The sequence below is a fragment of the Spodoptera frugiperda genome, chromosome 20 (genome assembly GCF_023101765.2).
Source record: "Spodoptera frugiperda isolate SF20-4 chromosome 20, AGI-APGP_CSIRO_Sfru_2.0, whole genome shotgun sequence".
Taxonomy (NCBI): Eukaryota; Metazoa; Arthropoda; class Insecta; order Lepidoptera; family Noctuidae; genus Spodoptera; species Spodoptera frugiperda.
In genome coordinates, this window is record NC_064231.1 from 3,489,017 (window position 1) to 3,513,196 (window position 24,180).

At 34.7% G+C, this 24,180-nt stretch overlaps 1 protein-coding gene across 1 annotated transcript in view; it reads left to right on the forward strand.

The window, feature by feature from the left end:
- The first annotated feature begins 442 nt into the window (after nt 1-442).
- The window catches only part of LOC118262156 (uncharacterized), a 51,088-nt gene continuing 27,350 nt past the window's right edge, over nt 443-24,180 (forward strand). Inside the window, exons 1-3 of the mRNA XM_035573318.2 lie at nt 443-666; nt 6,449-6,558; nt 8,509-8,639. Coding sequence (XP_035429211.2) covers nt 6,451-6,558; nt 8,509-8,639 — 239 coding nt within the window. The 5' untranslated portion in view covers nt 443-666; nt 6,449-6,450. The remainder of the gene's footprint in view (nt 667-6,448; nt 6,559-8,508; nt 8,640-24,180) is intronic.

Consider the following 24,180-nt stretch of genomic DNA (forward strand, 5'->3'; position numbering starts at 1 on the left):
TCACAAAATAATATGAATTTATATTATAAGCTTTCATGCTCAAGAACTATACAAATATCTTAATATCTGCTGACCTCCATGGGGTAAAAGCTTGAGTACTTATGTACCCGTGCATGTAAATATATTAATTTTTCCTTCGTTATTTAAGTCCTTAATCCAAATTATGTATCTTAATTGCGCATTTTTGGAGATTAAGATAAAATTAAGTAACAATTGCATACAGTATTTTGAAATTGTTTTATTATCAACAATTCAGGAATATAATAATAAGAATTCTACGAATTATCAATATTTTATAGCAACACTGCTTTTTACTCTGACCAATCAAGACGTTTCATAGTTGAACTGTACTTCGATCATCAGCCAATCCCGTCCGAGATTGGTTCGTGCTTCAATTAGTTCACGTTCAAATCAATCGCTCCGCACGGCTCGCAGTCGCGCTCGCTTATTCGCTCATTCATTCAGTCGCTCGCGTTCCGCCGGTTGTCGTAGTCGTCTGTAGAGCGGTCACTACGGGATCACCGGTATTTTCAGTGTCACAATAATTGATCTAATTCACAATCCAGCACATTTGTTGTTATTTGATAACATTTGTGTGTGAAAGTGAGAGCGTTAAGTTGTGTTGTAGGCGGGACAGTTCATTAAATTTACCGAACGTACTTTGAGGTAAGGGATTTTTTGTTTCATTCTTTAGATTTTTTCACGGACTATGTCTGGCACTGCTTTCGCGACCAGTTGGTCTTCCACGTGTAATGCATACGTGTTGAAAAATCTGTGTTAGCGGTTAAAGTCTCAGCTTAATCAGCAAATAATTTATTACATACATTTTACTGCGACATACAAGTATTTCCCGGATTTTTTTCCTGATGTTATCCGACTGAGGATTGCGCACGGTCTTCGTAAATTATTCAGCATCTGACTGCAATATATTTTTACTAGTACCTACATCGATAGCGAAAATCAATTACGTATTTATAATTGAATGAAATTATGAGTGACAAAAGCAATCATTCATGAAATAAAACGATCAATAAATAATCGCTAATCTTATTGGATTTAACATAAACAATAGACCATCTGTGGTTTCTAATTTTGTAATCAGCTTAAATTCTATTTTTGAATAAATTCCATTTGTACCAGAATCTTTTTTTCTGCGTGATGTCAACCGGTCTTGTAGCGCCGGCAATGACCTGAGATTTGGCCGGTCAATGATCTGTCAATTGCAAACCTCCTTTTATGAATATTAATTACTAATATTTTTAGTTAGTATGGAGCCTTTATAATAAATGTCTCTGATATTGTTAACTGGGTCCATTAATCATTGTATCACAGTAACCTTTTAGCCCTTTGCTGTTTTTTCCTGTTTCAATGACTGGCATTCATAATATTATTATATCATAAGTAATAATAAGAATTATTATGCAATGTTGTTAATAAATAATATTTATTCTACTTCCTTCATATTGGAAAATAATGACAAACGAAAAATAATCTTACTAGACTACAGATAATAAAAATTTAATTATACCATACAGCCTCTTAGTGTCTCATTCAGTGATTCATCTAGCAAGCATGAAAAAAAAACCTCAATTGACCTCAACCTAAAATCCTACAATGGTTTTATGACACAAAATTAAAGTTATTAAGATAAAGCCCAGACATAATAGTAGGTAATTAAAAACTTAATTATATTAAGATGTCTCCTTTATACAATAAACTTGGATTAAGATGTCTATGTTTAATAATTAAGTACATGAGTAACTAGACTATCTGTCTGGCTTTCATTTGCACTTGAAATTGGGTAATGATTATAATGTAAATGTTTGCTTATGTAAATATTGATCATGCCCTTGGTGTTACAATATTACCGGAGATAAAAAAGCTAACTAGTATAATTTTGTAATCAATTATTCAATAGATTCTCTTGTTGGTGCTGTCGGTCAAATAATTATAGAAATGATAAATTGGTTATTTTTTAGAATAGATAAAACACATTACTTTGAGTTTATATTTTTAATTGAGTTGGGCATAGGTTTCCGAGGTGTTCCAATTACTATCATCAATCAAATGATGGTAAAATAAATTCATTATGTATAAAATACTAGCTACTCCGTGTGGTTTCATCCGCTGCTTAGCTCCTATTGGTCATAGCGAATATTTTATAAGCCTTCTTCAATTAATGCACTACTCAACACAAAAATAATCATGATTAAACTCGCACCATTAGTTCGGGAGATTAGGGATCAAACACACTCTTCAGCTTCATATATTAGTGTATATTGTTTAGGTAGTTCCTCCAATTGGTGCGAGCCATATAATATAAGATAGTCAACTCAATATAAGGAAGCTACATTCTACTTTTGGTCACCTGGACAATGCACTGTTTCTTCTATACAAAAGGGCAGAGGAAATTTCCTACTTAAACAATGTGGCAATAGCTTTCAATTTACATTATTTAGATCAGTTCTAGTGATAATTTAATTACAATACACATTTTGTATGTTTGGTTTATCAATTATTTAGTATAAAAAGTTGAAAAGTTGTCTTTACCATTGTAAAGTTATTCAGTTCTTTGGGTTGTATTTACTGCAATACAATAAAGAAGGAACTACTTATGTTACCATTTATTTTAACTTGTCAGACTGAGCTCTCGCAGGTTGTCTGTCTGAGGCAAAAAAGCTAAAAAGCCATGTGTTAAAATTAATAGGGTGATAAAAGATTAAATAATAAAGATTTATTCTTGTTTTATCGCCCTTTGTCTGACCTATATAGCTATAAGTTAAATATTATACCTACCTATTTAAATATCTATTATTTCATTTGATTGTTTTGTTTTAAAAAAAACTGCAGTTACAACAAAAAAGACTGATTAATAATAAAAAAGTACCTAATCATTCCCCATGCAATTGCACGATTAAAATGCAATCTTAAATTCTTAACAAAAACTATAACTAACTAAAGCTAACAAGCCGAAATAATTCGGTCCAAAGTCCGTTGTTCGCGATGATTCCATGTGACGTCATGAGTTACATAAGTATCGTTTCTTATCTACTTCCCATTGGATCTCTCCGACCGGCCCTACAGACACGTACTGGAAAAACTGCGGTACTACGCAGGCGGACGCGTCCACCGAAATGGATATTGGAGATTATATTTTTTCTAGTGAACTTACTGAACTAAAGAAAATTTTAAGTGTAGGAGAGCCATGCTTTGGCACAAATGGGCCGGCTCGACCGGAGTGATACCACGGCCTCACAGAAAACCGATGTGTAACATTGCTTGCGTTGTGATTGTATTTTCGATAAGAAATTATATAGATGTATAATAGTTACCTACCCTTAGTCTTCGGCTTCCAATTCAGCTAGACTAGCCATATTTCGGCTCGAGTTGACACCTCTAGAGATGTGAGGGTTTTTCTTAATTTTTAGTCCTTCTGCCTTTTCTGTACCAAAAAACTTGGCCTTTTTGGTTCTAAATAAACCCTCTTACATAGACATAGTCTAGACTGAAGGATGCACTAGCTCGTCCTTGTACCAAATAACTGCAATTTGCATGTCATTCATGGATTATGCACTAAGTAGCTTATTATAAAATTCATGTTTTATCGCTGCTATATTGCTATCTTTTAGATAACAATCGCGTGCCATACCGCGGTCAAAGTCTACATTATACATAATTGTACCTAGACATTTAAATATTGCAGTTGATATAAGAAATAGAAGTCAAATAGTGCAAAGGGCTTCATGATCATTAAAAAACGATCACTGCTGTACAAACGTAGGAGGCCTCCAGAGGTTTCAGGAATCGTATTAAAAGTTAGGTAACTGAAATGTTAGAGGTAATGCTTGATGAAAAATATTAAACGTATTTATAACCCGACACCCAAATTACCAGTTCGTGGAGAGCATCATTATTGCAGTTACAACACACACTATGGAGAATATGATACACCATCTCAGACATGTATCTAATTAAAACTCAATGCCGAGGACTAACTAATAAGGAAAGATCTTTGAGAAAGAAATTGTTTACCAAGAAAGAGCACAGTAAAATAATTAATTTAAATAGGTAATTAAAGATATATCAATCACGGATCGTGGGAATAACCTACGAATTACGAGTATTTATTAATTAATATATTATCAATCTTAATCTCGGGGAATAACTGTCTGTTAATGTGTCATTCTTATTATTTATCAATGCAGGTGAAAAGTTTTCCATCGCCTAATTTATAAGACCTAAGTACAATCATTGCATATTGCAAATATTTGCTTCACAAAAACCACTCATGTTACAACGAAATAAAGTCGTTACTGTAGACTTATAGAGAGTAATAGCCCTATCAATCATTGTCATTCGTGTGTGCATTGTGATTTGAGTAGTGCCTTGACGATATTACGTCGTCAGTCCGTAAGATTGGATGATTTGACTATACACATAACATACATAACATGTTCTATTCATAGATAATGTAATTGCAAAAAAATGCTTATAAATTGATCATTTGAAAATTGTTATTAATGTTTTTCAGCCATTAATTTAAGTAATATTTAGACAGGAGCTTTAATTGGTATAACTAGTTAAGTGTTCCTATTAACATGACTGGTGAAAAGTAGGTAAATAGGTACTACACCTTCGAGCGAGTGTGATGTCATGTAGGTAGTCATTTTTTTCCTCGAGGAAAACTTTCCTAACAATAGTTATTAAATAATATCAATTTCCATTGCAAATAAGCCTTTAATGTAGTTACTCATTGAAGGAAATTTCCTTTCCTTGACAAAATTAATTATTTATATCTCTATTTGAGTCTAATGTAAGTCCAACACGTAATTTCTTTTTCTCTGGTTAGGTAGATAGTTATAATATGTATTTTCAAGTGATCGTCTTCAAAAGGACACTAAAAGTCTATGCCCTTACCAACCTGAACCTTACCAACACACAGTTCTTAAAAGATTTACCAAAATAGGTCCAGCTAATCTCAACTTTTGCGCACAAATTCCACCTTATGTGTATGTTTACGTTTGTTACGTACGTTACGTACGTTTTGGGTTTTACCTATATAGTATAGATAGCCATATTCATTTTCCTGTACTTTTAATACCTAAAATACGATTAAAATTAGTATATTATTTAATTTACTGGTTAGGTATTTAGTCCTGAAATTATTTGCGGTTATTACCGACGTTCTGTACAAAATAAATGCCAATAGCCCGATATAATAACAAGTCGATAAATATTATTGAAGACAAACTGAATTAGTTTTACTGAAACTTATGTAACATATCTAAATATTCCGATTAAGATGGACATATACCAAGTCGTGTATGCCCTTGTGGAAATAGAATTCGTAAGACCTTGTTTGTGTACCGAATCGACGTATTTATGTGGTATACAGCTATATCTGAAAAAGAGTTATGAAACATACATCTAAATATTCCGTCATAAGATGGACATATACCTACTCGTGTATGTCCTTGTGGAAATAGAATTCGTAAGACCTTGTTTGTGTACCGAATCGACGTATTTATGTGATATACAGCTATATTTGAAAAAGGTTCGACACGTTTTCATTCAAAGCATTTCAATTTGATTGTGTGGCTAAACAATTTTACAAGACAATAATCAGTTCATTTATTTATAGTAACTAAAGTAAAAGTAAAAAACCCCAGCTCAAATCTAAAATCTTAAACCAGCAATTTCAAATTTATCTTTACTAAAATCTAAAAGCAAATCGGGACAGTCATGCACATCAAACTGCACTGAAAGACAGCAAGCATAAACCATTAACATCATTAAACCAGAAATTGTTCTATTCACAAGCTATAATCTAGCTTTATCGGATGAAAACTCCGTTCATAAACACGCTAGTTAAACCGGATTCAGTCGTTTATTTATATGTAATAAATAGCAAAGTCGATGAACTTCACATTTCTAGGACAAGGCGAAATAGGTTTTTTTATTTAAACCTCCTTGAACCTTCGTACTTGACCATTGCAAGTTTGCACGCCATGCCGTGTAATGAATGTAAGCTGTAAACTATTGTTATGAATGACTTAACAAAAATATAGTATTGTCTAGTTGATATTTGAATGAACTAACGTAATACATAGTTTTATTATGAACCTGCCCAAAAAGGATCTAAATGTGTGTAAACCGTAATTTTTTGTTAATTTTGTATGTCTCACGATAAGATCTAAATTATTTTCTGCTAATCTATAGGCTCTAGTACACTTGATTTTTGATTGTACACCTGTATTTTGAGCAATAGATTCGTGTTCTATAATAGGGCACTATATGACACACTTATTACATAGTTACTGCACCGTCAAAAAGTTTATCTCTAGTTAATATTAGTACTAGTAGTGACCTTAAGGCATTTCCAATTTGATCTTTAAACAATGTTTGCTATCTGAAATATCTTTAAAAACATATTTTCATCTTTCCCCAGGTATGGAGTGGGAAGGGCCGCCCAAGCAAGGCTTGTACGACCCACAGAACGAGCACGAGGCTTGCGGTGTTGGTTTTGTAGTTGCTATCGACGGAAAACGTACCCATAAAGTAAGTACACCATTGAATAACCAACCCTTTTTTGTGGGGGAAAAATCATCCAATGACTTCTCCCGCCTTGGGTGAGGCAAGAGGGAGTGTCAGACTCTTACTGACTAAAAACCACCCCGTTCCTACTCCTGCTTTTCGAGCCGGAGCCCCGGTAAACCCGCTAGGTAGTCCGCAGCTCCGGTGAATAACCAACCCTTACCAATCCCTTTCTATTTCTAGAATAACTCTTCAACAAAAAAGTCGAAGCCTTCAAATATTTCAACTCCAGAAATAGGATCCTCAACTTACGTACACTATGGCACAAAAACTTTCTTTTGTTTTAAAAATAAAACCGTTGTACCGTTTTCTATTCACATTCTATTTTAAAAGAATGTTTTGTAAAGTTTCAGTTCTGTTGCGTTGGTCACGTTGTTTTATTTCAGTTCTTAAGAGAAACAATGTGTTATAAACTTATAACTTTAGTTACGAGGCTTAAGACCGTTCATAAGCTTTGTTAAATCCATGTTTCATGTTACAAATATTAATATACTAGACAGTTATTAGGTTCGAACCCCAGCTAGACACACAAAGAGGCCCTAAGTCGAAGCCCAATCGATCTAGAATATACCTATGACATAATATAACACAGAGCCCCTATCCGTTGCCTAGTAACGTTAATTAATTTGGCCTGAGAGCTGTCTCCACCATCTATGGACATCAATAACTAGATACCGTCAACCCTTTCAAGCCATACGCTTCCAATTAGTCTGTCTATACGCCCAAATTGGAACCAAAGCGAGACGTTATTCAGGCGATATAGGTACTAAATAATTTTGATAGAAGTGCTAAAAGCAAAATTGGTTTGGAGAAAATCAAGAAGAATGAGCCTATTTTATTATGCAAACTTGATATTTGGCATCTATAACCATAATAATATATTCGGTCAAGAGTGCCAATCCTTTTTGCAGTAATATGCGTTTTTACAGCATTATCTGGAAGCTTTTCAAAAGCACTGCATTTATGGCATTTTTCTTGGCAACAAAACATGTATTTTATAGACCTTAAAATAACCAATTTAATAGTTAGGAAGTTCACCGAAATTGGCGTGGCGCGACAATCGTTTTACAGGCACTCGGTTTTAAAATATAAAGAGAACTTTGGACTGAATAATCGTAAAATTGTACGGTAATAATATGTGAAGAATGCGTCGTAAATATGCGTCTCCACGACTGTGGATGATCCTTGAGCATTCTGTACATTAGACGTTAGTAACGTCACAGAAATGCCGTCGCGAAATTGTTTTTCACCAGTTTTAGGGTGTTTTTCCACTGTTTCATCGATAGTTTGGAAGCCATCCTTAGCACGCATCTTTCCATATAAAAAAAACATAACTTAGCTGAGTCCGTTTCCACCAGTACTAAGCTATGTGTACCAATGAATATGATTGATGGAAGTCAAACGCATCTATAGCAACGTAGCATAGCACATCTCTGGTTATAATATGCACCTTTAGCATCGCAAATGTGAGAATTAATAAAATAAGAGCCTCTACATAACCTTATGCCTTTCAAAAGGATAATTCTAATTAGCTTCAGACACAGTATTGTATAAGAAACAATTTACGTCATACGGCTTCGTCATTTTCGGTTAACAATATGACGCCTCGGAAACGACAGACAAACAAGAATTTGAACTTCGGCACTGATAGATTGTATTCGTGTTATCATCATCTATTTTATTTTGTCGTTTATCAATATAGCGTTTAATATGAGATAATTGAACTGCACACGGTGTGATTAAGATTTTTCACACGGAAGATTTTTTTACTACAAATCGATAATAACCAGCTCCATTATTACTTTTTTTTAATAAAGAATGCCTACAGATATTGGTATTGAAACCTAATTGGAAAAGAAAGTAGGAAGTTACGTATTCAAACTTCATTCAATAATATTTCTCATTTTCATCTAGATCGTCCGAGATGCAGAGACGCTCGCAAAGCGCATGGAGCACCGTGGCGCGTGCGCATGCGACAACGACACCGGTGACGGCGCGGGAGTGCTAACTGCTATACCGCATCAGTTCTACTGTGCTCAGCTCAGGTAAGAAAACCTATAGTTAAGTAAAGAAAATAATGAACACCACTCATCAATAAATATTTTGTATAATAATTGCATAATGTCTGAACGAATCTTAATAATCATAATTATGGGCCCCGGTGTGGCTCGAAACTCTTCGGGAACCCCCGAAAGTGTAATTTTACTATTTCCATATTTTGATACTCATCGGGCAACAAGCCAATGAGGTTATTGTCGAAGGCATTTTACGCAAAGACTTCAAATCTCATCGGGGTCAGAGCTGAACAATGCGTCACTAATGCACTAGTTTCAGTGGTATTTCTAGTTAGTACTGAGACGAATGATTGTAATTATCGATCGTTTCTGAAACCGGAGTAATGGTCTCATTCTGTACACTGCTGTCTGTTTACGGACCGTGATCAAAGTAAAACTATTTTGAATTCTACGGATAATTTCTTGTCTTACATCGGCCTGACAACTCCTGTTTACTTATCCACCATGATGACTGACATTGAATCAACTTTATGTAGACAATAAATAAAAGGCTTTGTATGACTATTACAGTCTTTAAACAACTGCATCGAACGATAGAAAAACCAATTAAAAGAAATTGAACACCACAGATTCGCGTATTTTGCAATTAATAACGATTAACCTACGTCATTTTGACAAAAAATATTCTACAATTTCGCTCGTTTGTCGCTGTCGGAAGAGCTAAGCCCTAACATCAATTTAATTGATTAAAAGTCTAAAGTTTTTGAGTTTTGGCAAGCAGCCAATCGGTACAAGAACAATTCTACCCACAGCCTTACGCTTGGCATCTAGCCAGATGGTCGGAACGGAAAATCGATACGACATGACAAACTGAAACAAAACCGTTCTCCAGCGTGGGAAATATATCGGGAAAATGGGCTGGAACAGTTGTTTGTATGACCATCAAGGAACCTCACATATTTTCAAAAAGATGAGCAAGATTTCTCGAATATTTTCGATTCGGTGTGATTGCCAATATACGTTAATTTCGGTATGATCTTATTTCTGATTTATAGTGTTTATATGTAGCGGATAGAAAATAAACCACATGCTACATGGATATGTACCCATATGACCCGATAGGAGCTCTATTGTAAGAGTGTCCAGAATCATTTTGTAGGAAATTAGTTTTATTATCACCTCCTGAGAGGAATACGTCGAATTACAAGTCATCTTGTATAAGAGAGATATATGTATAAGAGATACCATGATAGGTACTCCTAACATCTTAATAGGTAGTGTACAACCTTTTTCTTACATAATGTAGCAAAAAGGTGTTGATTTTGCAGAATGTACTGTACGTACTCATTTAAATGCACAGTTATTTTAATTCTAACACCTATTTCCTTGTGTGAGTAGCAATGATAAGCAAATAAACTTAACCACCTAGAATGTAAATGCTGCAATTTTGAATAATGATTATGATTATCATGGCTGCTGGTTGCAACGACATTACATTACATACAGTCACATGAAGAACACTGTTTCATTTATGTAAGTTCTCTATTTTGTTTAATCTCTACGATTCTAAGAACCAACATATATAACCAGTTTTAATATTCTCAGTAGCGTAAAGTACATATAGAAAAAATTACATAAAATATCATTATTTTGAAACGATCGTAAAAGCAACAATGATTCTCGTTAAATAAACACGAGCGGAATTAAAACATTGTGTGAAATTGTACTTACATAGTAAACATTTATAGTTGAGATTTCCACGTTCTGGAGTGCTTTAAAAATAATCGTTATTTTCATTGAGCTGTTTGAATAATGCATTGCACTTCGCTCTGTTATTTCGAGTACCGTTAGATACATAGAGGTGGTGAAATATGTGAATAATTCAAGAGCACTGACAAGGAATTACTGCGCGAATAGTATAGAAATAAAATTGCTAGTTCTGAGTCATAGGATGTTGAGAAAAGACTATGGGATAACGATCCTTTCATTGCGAGTCCATTGCTCTTCCCTCTCGTCAGTTTAATACAAAGACGCGTTGATTACATAGTATCAAGCGAGATTCTGCTTACTGCTCACGCATTCGTAGAACTGTACCAAACGTAAATAGTGACGTAGTTACTGTGATATGTCCTTTCTAAACATTTGAACTGTCGTGTCGTATGGTAAAGTATACTACCTATTAACATTTCATGTGGTTTGTTTAACATAGTTTACCAGTAACCTTAATTTAATCTTTCTGAAGCTTCGTCGTCTTCATGTCAGACAAGACGTCCATTGCTGAACATAGGCCTCCCCAATAACTTCCACATCGGCTGGTTGCAAGCAAGTCCTTCCTACTATTTTCCCAAGCTACTTGGGGTCGGTGCATCCTCGCCTTCAAATACCATTTTATATATCATAACTCATTCTGTTCAGTTCCTCATTCATAACAGTTTCCTTGTCCATTGATTAAAGTCAAAGGACATTGTAATTTGATTACTTACACGCTTCATTGTGACATTACCCTTTGCGGTTTGCGGTGTAGGAACGACAATATTTACTTGTCGGATGGTCTTCTGTCTACGTCATAGACCGCTGTACGTACCCATACTGCTACATAAAATGGCGACACAGGTTATGAGGTTTACAAACCACATCATTACCTAGATGGACATTTAAATTTGATTTGTTGCATTGTATTAAAGACATAAATAAGTCTTCTATGTTTGCAGATGACGTCATGGCATTGTAGGCTAGTCCTGTTAATGATCCTCAGATAATGTTTGTCTTACTTAATATTTACTTCACTCCTCTTAACTTAACCTAGAAATCTATACGGGTCAGAGCCCATTCGTCCCCTAAGATTCGCACCCTGTGCCCACTCGTCCCCTGCAACTTTTGAGGGGCCCATTCGTCCCCTGAAGAATATTATTTATTTTTTCTGGAGAGTAAGTACTTACCAATTTTAAACACCTCATCTATTCGTAACCCGTTATTTTAACAAGCCATTCGTAGTGAGACAATTTTACATCGTAAGCCTATCGACAGGTTATATATTATTATCATGACGGATTATCATTCATCATAGCTCTTTTTTTAATGATCTGTTATGATTTATTAAATTAATTCCGTTAATAAACTGTTCCTGTTAATGATCCTCAGATAATGTTTGTCTTACTTAACATTCACATCAATCCTCTAAACTTGCTTAACCTAGAAAGCTATACTACGCAATTTGCAATTCACATCTAGATCCCCACTTGCCATTGCCCCTTGCCATCTCAATAATAGCGTTCTCGTAGGACCCCTCCCGATCTGGAGCTCTAATATCAACAGTCAATTTGTCTGACCCAGTCACCTATTCGCCAGCAAATAGATAATAGTCGCCACGATCCGCCAGACCAAGCTACGCAGTAGTTTGATTTATCTATACTTTAGTGTTGTGTGTAAGTTTATCGATAGCGCTGTGTGGTATCGTGTATCCTTATCGATACCCCTCTGTGGGGTAATTATATTGTTATCTGTGTTTTATTATTATTAGCCAGTGTTCGTTAGTTTAACTACTACTTTTTTCGTAGCTTCTATACATAACTCGAGTTTGGTAAACAGAAACTATGAAGCGCAACCTTATCCTTTCATACTTCTTTAGTATTCATAATTTAGTTATATTACGAATGATAATTCTTTAATGTATGATACCTATGCACTAATAACTATGGAATCTACACGACTATTACTTGGTCAGTATTGTTATCATAACGCTGCATAATATTTACATACCACTACAATCAGGAATACAATGTAACATTAAATATAACGTAAACAGTTTAAACGTAAGCGTAAGTCAACAGCAGTATATAGGTAAATTATAGACATAATATAGGTAAATCATTGAGGAATAATACAAAATGGAATAATCGAAAAGCATCATTGACTTTTCCAACAGTCCAATATCCATATTGGCCTCTCCAATAGCGCGCTTCACGCTACTTAGTTCAATTTTCAGCTCTTGGCATCCAACCCACTGCTGACCAAATTGCAGTAAATACGAAAGAATTAAAACTATCGTAAAATTGTATTTCAATTAAATCGACATGTCCCTGCACCACTCGGTATCACTATTTGTGTTCTAAAATAGGACAACCTTACAACTAGACCTTGAACATTATCTAGGGAAACGGTTTATGTACAACAATTCCTCATTAATTGCTTTCTCGTTATTGATAAGCCGTGGGAAATGTACCTACTGCTGATGTTTATTTACCTCTCTGTGATTGTTGAACATCTGTTTATTATGCTGTACTATTATCTATTACTAACCACTTCTGTTGACTAGATTAGTATCATATTTATATTTTAGTTAGGTAGCTAAGAATGATGTATTAGTCCCACGTAATAGAGGGTGAATTATTTGACATACACCACGCCCAATCCCGTGCTGTTACATAGTACTATTCACTCATTCCGAAAAACTTTATAAAATTCTCGGCTGTCATGCTTGTAACCAACGTATAACCTAGTCCTCGTATTTTCCATTAAACTTTATACAACAACACAAAAACTATGTACGTTCTACGTATGTAATTCGGTTTTGCGCAGCATTACATAAACACGCGATAACATACCCTGACTCGACCTTGAGTGTTCAAGAAGAGGCAACAACCAGTAACTAACCATAGAAATACCAAATTATACCAACGTCTCATTAGCATTACCAAGCTATTCAGCGCTTGTCTCCTATTACCACTGATGATGATATACTTTCAGAAGACCCAAGTTATTATTTTTTATGATATAAGCCAGTAAACGAGCAGACGGATCACCTAATGGTGTTACAAGTGGGTTGCCGGCCGTTAGGAATTTAAGGGTTGTTGGGGAATCGGGGATTAGGAAGGGGTGTAATTGGTACTCCGGTAACCTCACTCACTCAACGCAAGCGTTGTTTCACGTCTGTTTTCTGTGAGGCCATGGAACCGTTCCATTCGTGCCGAAGCATGGCTCACCCACACTTACTTATTGCAATGTGTTTCCCTGTACCAGATACAGTAAAGACTATCTTTCTCTATAAATCTATTTAGGTAATAAATGTTAGTATGAAGGAAATAAAGTTCATTCCACGATTTGCTTCGATCAATAAGTACTTTACCAAGAAATTCAATTATAAATACTCTTCCATAGATGATACTTTCAGAGTATGAAAGTATGACCCAAAAATGTCAACGTGTTTCAGTATAATAGAAACTGTGTTTTTATACTTTTTATGCAAGCTCTCTTTGAAAACGAAGCGCCGGCTGAAGGAAATGAAAGTGGAATCTCATTTCACGACGTTCTCATTCCATTTGACATGATAGGTTTTCAAATGATAGCATTTATTGAGAGAACTGTAGCGGAATTTATAAAGACGAAGGAATGATTCTTCAGGTATCGTTTCTGTCTTGGTAGGTATGCTATCAAGTTCATTTCCTTTTCTTCACGTCTCCTTATAATTTTCCTGTCTTTTGAATTTCTAAGTATTTGTGCTATCGAATCGATACGAATATGAAATGCAAGTATTTTCCAGAATCTATGATGACTTCTATAGATTCCACTGAATATTTACTACGTAAAAGAACACAATATATTTTGAAGCCGGATATTTGGCCTATTCACGAATCGAAATATAAGGATGTAACAATGTAAAATTCGATGTCACCAAAGGTCAGGATCCCAAATAAGAAAGAAAAGAAAACAAGGCAAAGAGCAAATTAAAAATAAACCAATTTTATTGTTGCACAGATAACGAGAGATAGCAACATCGGTCACGTCTAGTACCGAGTACCACCTATCACAAAGTTTGACGTAATTACAAATGTTCCAAGCACGCGCCGAACGCCTGATACCAAAATATTGACATAAAAAAATATTTTCTCTCAAGTATTTTGAACTCCGTGTGGAAATAACTGGATATCATCATAAAAGTTATCGCATCAGTTCGTGCGCAAATATTATTATGGACTTATTAAATAATAATTGTGATCTTGAAACTCTTCACACGGCGCTTCAGCTTATCTTCGAGTGGTGAGGAGTGAAGTGGTCACTCATTTCCTCTATTAACTATTATTTATCACTAACAATCAATACTTAAAAATATCAATCCAATGAGGTACCAAATACGAAGTAAATGTACTGAAAATTTATAGTTTTAAACTCAGTAGCAGTGAGACAGTCGCCACGTCGTGTGTCGCGGATTTACTGTTCATGAATATAGCCTCTAGTATGGCTTGAAACTAGTCGAGTTCCTAGTCAAATACTTATGTGAGTAAGCCGAAAAACATAATTATTAATTTAGTTATTTTTTAACTCACAAATTAATCGTCGTTAGTCCGTTTCCATTAATTTCGAAGCGTAATAAACTTTTCCAATAGTAATATTTATTATTGTCTGAATGCTTTATACAAAATTCCAATTAAACATCAAACGGCATGTAATGGACAACTATTTACATTCACACAAATCAAGTGTCTGATTGTTCATTAGTTTAACTGGCTAGTTATTTAGATCCTGGAACGTAAGCACGCGAGTCTGAATGCTATGCTAATTTTATTTGGGTTCGAACCAAAATGAACCAGTGTCGTGCCAACAAACTGTAGCTATAAAAAGTAAAATATATCAGTAAGTCGTGTTAACTACACTGATTAACACTTGTGAAGGCGTTTCAAGTTTCTTTTTAGTAGTATGTCAACGTCTGGATAGTCTACGCCTATTACAGATTACATACTACCATGGCATGGTGGGTTTTTTTATCTACAAGGTTTATTAAATTGTACTCGCGCTTTTCCTGTTCTATGTTAGATTCTTTCCTATTTACCTACTCAAATTCATCATGAATATTGGGAAAATAACTACAAAAGTATGTACATTCTCTAATCACAATTCCGTGAATGTCACTAATCTACATAAAATGTTTGACATAATTTCCAATAATGTTATCAGCCAGATTTTATCTTGTTGACTCACAATCAATACTGCAATGGGGTTCAAAGTCATGATTTTAACAGCATTATGATACTAAAATTCCTGATGCGTTTCATCAACTCTTGTCGACTCATCTCATCGACTCCAGACTGCATTACGTTATTGTCCTGAAGGTTATTCTCTTTTTTGATCTCTTTGACTGAATATTGGTGTTACATTACTCTCACATTACTGAACCAACGAAACAATGTACTTAACTTAAAATTGTATTGTGAACCTGATTGAAAAGGAGTTCTTACTTAAATTAGAATAGTTATTTGCAGAAGTAACTTGTCTTTGAAGGTTCTTTTAGTCAACAAGTTGTTTGTTCCTTTATTTGTTATACACAGTTCCAATTATCATTTGAAAGTAGCTTGTAGGACAAGATGTAGTCAAAGAATTAGTGCCTATTAGACTGGCAATGGTTTATATGTGACCACATTGCATAGTGCAAACTGCGTAGTAATGACAAGGTCGAGCTTGTTTGTATTATGCATACGCTTATTGTAAAGGAGAATTTCTCACTACAGCCATACCATCTCCATTATTTATTATGTCTGGTTTTTATATGGTGTGTCTACAGTTGGTAATTGTCATTTGATTAAGAGCTATGTGAGCAAAATTCTTCTTATGACTATACGTACTTGCCCATTTCACAGTCGAAAGTATCAAATAATATCGCGTAGTTTCTTTTAAACTTAATATATAGGTTATCAATTAAAAGTACAAAATATTTACATTTAATGGCTTCTATTTTCACTAATTTCTTTCACTTTAGTTCGCATGTATTGTCCAATTCCAGTACATATTTGCATTTTTTTACTGCGGACAGCTCATTACTGTATGAGCCTTTTGTTACCAAGTCTAAAACAAATGTAGGTGCTCAGATACGAAGCACTACTAATATAAACTGAAGGAAACTGGTCATTGTAACTAGTCCATAAATATTTAATGTTGTAGACGACGAGGTATTACGGCGAGGAGTAGTGCATCACGACACGGTATTATAACAAACATACTTAGTTACTGTGTAAATGGTAAATGAACGACGTAATAAATCAATGCGTATGATGTAACTGCTGATAAAGAGATCATTCATTACATATTCATACATAAAACCGATAGTATTTTTCCAACGTACGACGAAAATAGACTAAAATAGCAAGACGCAACAAAGATGGCAGTTCCACGAATCACTTTGCACAATGCGCTAGATGTAAAGTTGTTTGTCGATCGTTCATTGTTCAATAGTGTACCGAGAGTTCACAGAGGGGATCATATGTCAACAATAGATACCTACCGGTGACAATACTCTGACATTCTCAAGATAAAAATGTTTACGTACATGTACTACAAACATTTGTCAAAGCACAATTAATTGCTAATAGTACATCACAACACATGTAATAAGACAACTTCCTTGAGCCATCCCTGGAAAAAAACACGCGACTAAGTAATCAAATGATGAAATTGGTTTAGGTTTTGTATTTTTGTTTTCGCTGCCAGCAGAATCGTCTGCGTGATCTGCGATCGTCTCTTTTAAAATGATACGACTTGCTTTCATTTATTTGTTCCTTTTAATATCATTGTTATATTTATTAAGTACTAATTTACTTTTAATATTTTGTCCATACTTGTCATGGTCATTAGTTGGTCTTGATTTGATCGCAGCGAGATGGAAGGATGTATGTCGTGAATGTTTAAGGTTTTGTGAGAAGATGGATGGCTGATGAATTAGTTTTAAGTAATTAAAAATATTGTATTTCTTTTTTCTTTGTTGTAAATTTTCAACATTTTAACTGTATAATGTATTGGCTTAAGCTGTAAAATTATGCATGTTTTTCTAGATAAATAAATAAATTAGTTCATCGCTCACATTACAATTTTGTACCATTAGTTACGGAATCGACAGTTTGTTTATGAAGTGTGACACTAGCACGTGAACAAATAGCCTCAATTAAGTGATCATTGTTATCTTTATTGTTTTACACCTTAGCAATGTAACATGCAACTGTAATCTCTATGGCCTTGCATACATTAGTATCACTACGTTGTGATACATACCTGATCCTGATATAACTGCATTTACTGGTATTTTATCATTTGTCATAAAGGGTTTACATGTCTACTACTAGATCTGCAATCAATATGCTTGTTTCGGGCTATTTCTAATGGAAAGGAATTAACTTTTTCTTTGCTTTTTCTTTAACTGTAGCTGTTATTACCATCATAAACATTGCCGAGACCATGCGTAATGTAATTCTTAGGAAATAAATTATGGTACGTGCTCAGTAGGAAATATATATTTTTTATTTTCCTTAAAACTAAATTCACTTATTCCTCTGTCTGAAATTTTGTCCGCGGTTATTACATCAGTGTTGTTTAGTGTAGTTGCCCCGTCATCACTCAAACTGCAGACGTGACATTAGCGTCCCCAAATACGATCAATACAAGAGTTCAATCACGTAGTCTACACAGAGGAACAAACTATTGCCGATGTTTAGTCTAAATAGATACTTCTTGACTTATTTATTTGCATTGTTATAGTTGCGTAAAAACCTCGCCGAATGATTCGTTTAATTAAAACTAATACTTTTTCTATCGTAAATTTATATCGCGCATTTATAGATGGTGTCCATATTTAAGAGAAAAAGGTAAAAGCCTTTGTAGTAAGAGGAAAATTACAAGGATTGTTTTCCTCAGAAGTTGAATTCCGAATATAAATACAATAAAAACTGAAAGAGTTTAAAATTGAATTGATTTTATTACAACAACGACCCGTATTCCAATTGGTTAAAATCACTGACACCGTAAATATAAATTAATCCTTACAAATGTAGGCTATACGGTGTTTAAAGTTCTTTCAACCTGCACGGATTGTCAAAGAAGTTGGTGCGTATAAAGATTATATTACCGGAGCCTTGATAAAAGATTACCACGGCATGGCACGCCGGTGGCACGGAGCACGCAATGCCTTCGTGACTAGGGTTGCCTGCCTGATTAGCACATTGAACCGTGAAAATAGGCTTTAGATTAGACCTAAACGTAGGTACTAAGTGGCAACTAATTTTGTTGATTGTTGATAAGAGCTGTTGCATGGCAATGTCCTGTTATTCGTATACATATGTATTAGATTTTAAGCTTTTTTGGACAATTCAAAACAGTACTTACCTATATGAAAATTTGTTTTCTTTAAACTGCGTTCATTGTCGATTACTCAACCGTAATGTATATTAGGTATGTTTCTTAGGGCTTCCCGTCTACAGCAGTAATACCTGTAATTTGAGGAAAACAAAAATGGTACTCATTCTTTAGTCATTTTGTCACTATGACCTATAGGTGGAAAAACGTGTTGAAGCTATAGCTTCAACACGTTTTCCCACAAGTCTGCATACCTGACAGGATTACAGGAGGTATTTAGTAAGTTCTATTAAATAATAACAATAAAACATTTTATTATCCAAGATAAACAACACTACGTTGTCACTCGGGCAGCACGTGGTGGTCGCGTGGGGGATTCCACTATCTTTATTATGTTTCTTTTTTTATTTCTTTATCTTTAGCTGCTTATACCCTCCATCAACGATTAGCCGCGATAGTATACTACTGTTTAGGTTTTATACTGATTAAAGTACTATTAGTATAATATGCTACGTCACGCTTTTTATCCTCGAAGGGTAGGCAGAGGTGAACATTATGGCAGGTAATGCCACTGTACAATGAACACCTACTTTTCACCAATTGTTTTTTAAGTATCATGTAACGGGGGGTGAGCCTATTGTCACATACCGGTCCCAATTTCAGACGCCGCGCCGTGCTAATACTGAGAAATTTTTGAAGAATTTAAAAATGTCCAGTAATACTTAGCCCTACAGGGTAATCGAACCCGAAACCCTTTGCCCGGCAATCGCAATTGCTACCACTCGACCAACGAGGCAGTCAGTGAGTTACCCTTAAAATATTACAGCATAGAGATTAATTTAGTTGCATCCAATTAAAACTAGTTCGAACTACTTCAGTTGTATATTGCATTATCTTATTAAATGTTACTACGAAAAGGAGATCGTAATTAAAAGATTAGAATCACGATTGCCGGATTATCATTATTATCAATATTGTATTATGATAGATTTACAAGTAGATATGTAGGAAATATATGTACCAGCCGATAAGGATAGCGATAAGGCATCGTTATCGTTTCGATGATCACTGGGTCGTGGACGTAACGAGTGATTGCCATTCAAAACAATATGACATAAACGAGTAGGTAATCGATATTGTAATGCTATTGTCGCTCATGCTATAAACTAGTTGTGGTACTCAGCATTTAGCCTACTTCGCGATTATTAGCAGGAAGAAGATTTTACTTGAATCAAATAATATTCCAATTATTTGAATGCAACTACAAGACCTACCGTTATTAACAGCTCAAAATATTTGGACGTTTTTAGAAAATTAAGGATGATTTCTGTGGGGCTGACAACCCTGACATCAATGATTTTACATAATCAACTTCATTTGGTATAGTACTTGCTTTCCATAAGAAGCACAGCAGCCCTACTGCCAAATTTTATTTCCCTTTTAATGCCGAAATGAATAACAGCTCCTGTTTTAAAATGTCTGGGTCGGTCGAAGTTTTTGATAGAAACTCCACACAACTAATGTCCAAAATCAATATAATCATATGATTTTGGATTAAACATTTCAAAAACTATTATCTTTACAATCTTTAGCATTTCACTTAGGTGTTGTATGATATTTTTAAACCGAATTTAGTAATTGGTGATTCATAAATAATCATATTTGGCAAAAAAGTATCACGACCATAACAAATGTTGAGACGTCGATAAAAATGTATAATATCACTACTTATTGTTGTTCCTATCTTAGTACGTACGTATGTATAAACTGACATCATGTTGTTCTGAAATACAGACAGACAGATAAAACCTCAGACAATTCAATGATAGATAAATAAAGTAATTAATGCGATTATTATTAAAACTACTTAGGGAGTAGGTATGGTCGTAATCGCAGATTAATTAGTCTTACATTATATTGCGAAATGATTTAATTGAAACCTAAATAATGTGTGTACGGATACCTGTAAGCAATTATTGTGGTGTACAGTACAAAGAGGATATGCCATAATGTGATTCTGCACTGTGACCCAAAATAAAACGGCCCTGTCTAAAGAGAAGCTCAGAAAGTGGCACATTAAAAAGTGGACAATTGGCAACATTTTGTAGTATGGCACCGCTAAATGGAAAATAGAGAGAGAGATACGTGGTTTGTTACGTCCCGCGCTCCCTCTACAATGACATTATGCAATATGTTAAAAGGGAAACCCAGTTATGACTATTTTGTATTTGCTTCACTGTTCAGAAGAGAGAATACGTGCATAAATACATTGAAAAAACTGATTTGTCACACAAAATGCTTTTTGGCAACCCTCACTACTCTTAGCAAAATTATTAAAGCATCTTCATTCAAGAATGTAACCTAAATTCTGAATGGAAATTACAGAAATATCTTGCGTACGAAAAATTCATACAAAATGATTCACACCACAAAGCGATCGATGAACTTGGTTTATGAGAGCTAAATTACATTATAAATAACTATTTTCAAGATATTTATTTAATGGTTACTGCGGAAATATTACGTAAAACACTTCCAGACATTAAATCGTTTTATTGTTTACGAGATTTTTTGGAAGCTTGCCATAATATTTTAAAACTGTTGTAGATATTATGAAGATATTTGTTTAAGATCGATTCCCTACAAGCTACCACAGCTTTTGAGGCGGACAACGCCAGGTGTATGACATGTCATCTAGAATACCAGACGAGTTGGCAAAAGCTGCCATTGTTTATAAGATGATGATCACAATTCGCGAAGGAAAACAACGCCCTCACAACTTTATATTAGATCATTGACGGTGTAGTATGTGAATTACTGAATGATGACTACTTTTCTTCATTGCTTAAATTAAATTCCATTTAGATATAAAGTGATATATTTCTTCTTCCTTATGATTTTTAAACAAATTCAAGAATATACTAAAGAAGTTCAACTATTATTCTGTAACAACTGTGGATATCTTTTCATGTTCCTGAAGTAGGAAATCCTCATGCGTTTCATATTAAATTCCATTTTCCATTCGTACGTGGGTTGCAGATCTATGCAGTTAAGAGTAGGACTCGTCAGTTCTATCTATTAATAGACATCGTGTTCAATTTAGAATAGTCTCAGATAAATGCATGAGGAAGTTGTCACGTTTCCAGTATTCTCCATGTCAGTCGCTGCTTGAATCTTAATTTTCTAAGAATTCTCTTCCACTCTCCTCGCAATTTTATTACTTGCGTCATGTTCTTGGTTAAATATTTATACTGGTATAAAAGTACGGCTCGTATAAGTTATATGGGTACCCCAACATTTTTAATATTCCTTCTGCAATCTTGGCACGTTTTAATTCAACTTTGACCTTTACCATCCTGGAGTACGGTCCCATTTTATCTGCCGTGACATTTAATGAAAATGTTCCACAATTAAGTGGGCTTTGCATCACTGGATTCAGTTTGCTTGTAATTTTACGCTTCGGTAACTTTTAATGAGGCTCTTTAGCTTTCCTAGGTTGTTCATAGCAGACTTGGCAAAGGCGTCTGAAGTAAAGTAGCTACTTAATTAGGTCGATGTTTCGCTAGGCTACTATTTTTAGATTGAGAAGTTTAATGAAAGAAACCTTAAACATTGGAGATTTCTTTTGAATTTGACCTTTTCTTTTCAGAGCTAATTACTGCGTAGGTAGTAGGTATACTTTTATTTTCCCTAACAATTACGTGTTATTATAAATAAAATATTGATTACGGAGCTGGTCCAATCTGGGTCAGCTGTCGGTCGTTCAACGCTCACCGTGCTGCGATAACCTGGACGTAACGTTGTATCGATTTCATTGACTCCCATGAACTTCGATTACGTCAATGAATGACACTTTATTGCTCTTATCTATGTAAAACAGGTGGACTGATAGATGTCTTTTAAGGCATTGTTTCATCCATGGCTTGTTAGAAGACAAAATTTTGCGTCCTGCTTCTGTTTGGTTGGTCACAATTAAGACAAATCCAGATTATTCTTAAGACATGACATCTTCTTCTCTTATCATTCCATGATATAGATATTGAACTTCATACTTTGGACTTACGTATTAGGTTCTAAGTTTAATCAGCCCAAAAACATTCATAAATTAAATTTTACAATGTTTACGCTGACGTATAATTTCATCAATTTCACATGCTTGCAGTTGTTCAAATAAAACATCTACGTTTGTTGTTTTTCCTCCACATCTGTTGTTAAACATTATACGTATTATTTCTTTGCAATTTTTCACCAATATTTCCGTGAGTTTTATTATCATTCGTCTAATAAATTATTAAGATTTACTGTGCTCCATTTTATTCCTCCTCCTCATCTAAGTCATCGGAGCTAGTAGACAAATGTACAATTTCTAGGCAACTAGATTTATGTAGCAGCACTTCGTGCGCCTTGGAAATTATAGTACCGAATTACCCTACATAACCGTGATGTAATCGGCAAATTTTGGCAATTAATAACCTAATCACAAATGTAGCTAAGTTCAGCGTCCGCGGCGACACTAAGTAGTAAATAATCCCGATTTGTCCGCCATCTTGGCAAGAGTCCAAGTGTTCCTGGTCTCCCTACTGCAGAGTGCAGACAGTAATCACGCCATGTGCGCAGTCACGTGGTCGGATTCCGTACATCATGATGTTGAATTTATATTGTTTGTGTAAGCTGATGCAATTTGTTCACGACACAAATTCCATCTGTTTTATGTTTCCGTTTATGCCTGTCTTTATACAGTTTCGTATTGATTTATGAAATGGTTTTTTCAATTCGGAAGACCTTGAACTTTGAGCTCATTATTGCATTATTCTCTTGTGTATCTGCACTTCTCCAAATTGTTTCAAAGCTGTCAATTTATCTTCATTTTCTTTACTAGAATAAAGTACTATTTCCCCTAAGCACCGAGAAAGCATTGTTCCACTCTTATCGTGTCATCTATTCTCATTCACGAGAACATTATTATCAAACGGATGTTGGCATTTTGTCACCGAATACGCACCAATAACCTTGGGTATCTCACTGCACCAAGCGTTTATCTACTTAGAGACTAATGGTAGTACATTAGTATCTACTAAAGCAAAGCGAGTACTGAATTTTAATGTAGATGGATAGGAAGTGGACGACAAAGCAAAAGATGTAGTATAGAGATTCTGAAATAATATGACTATATTGTGCCGTGAATTAGAACTCAAGTTGCGTGGGTGTATAAGGACAGGAAGAAGACAAAAAATCATCATTCTTTAACCAAAAAATGTAATGCTGTCGACAAAACTAAAGATTCCAATTTCAAACAATTCATATTGATTTCAATATTCATCTTTGGCAGGGAGATCGGGATTCAATAGGGATAGTAATACGGGTTTATGCGGGTGTACTATTCATCTCAGTATAGTTGACATAACTATAAGTATACTAAAAGAAAGAAAATGTTGATAATTTGTTCAGATGCATTAGT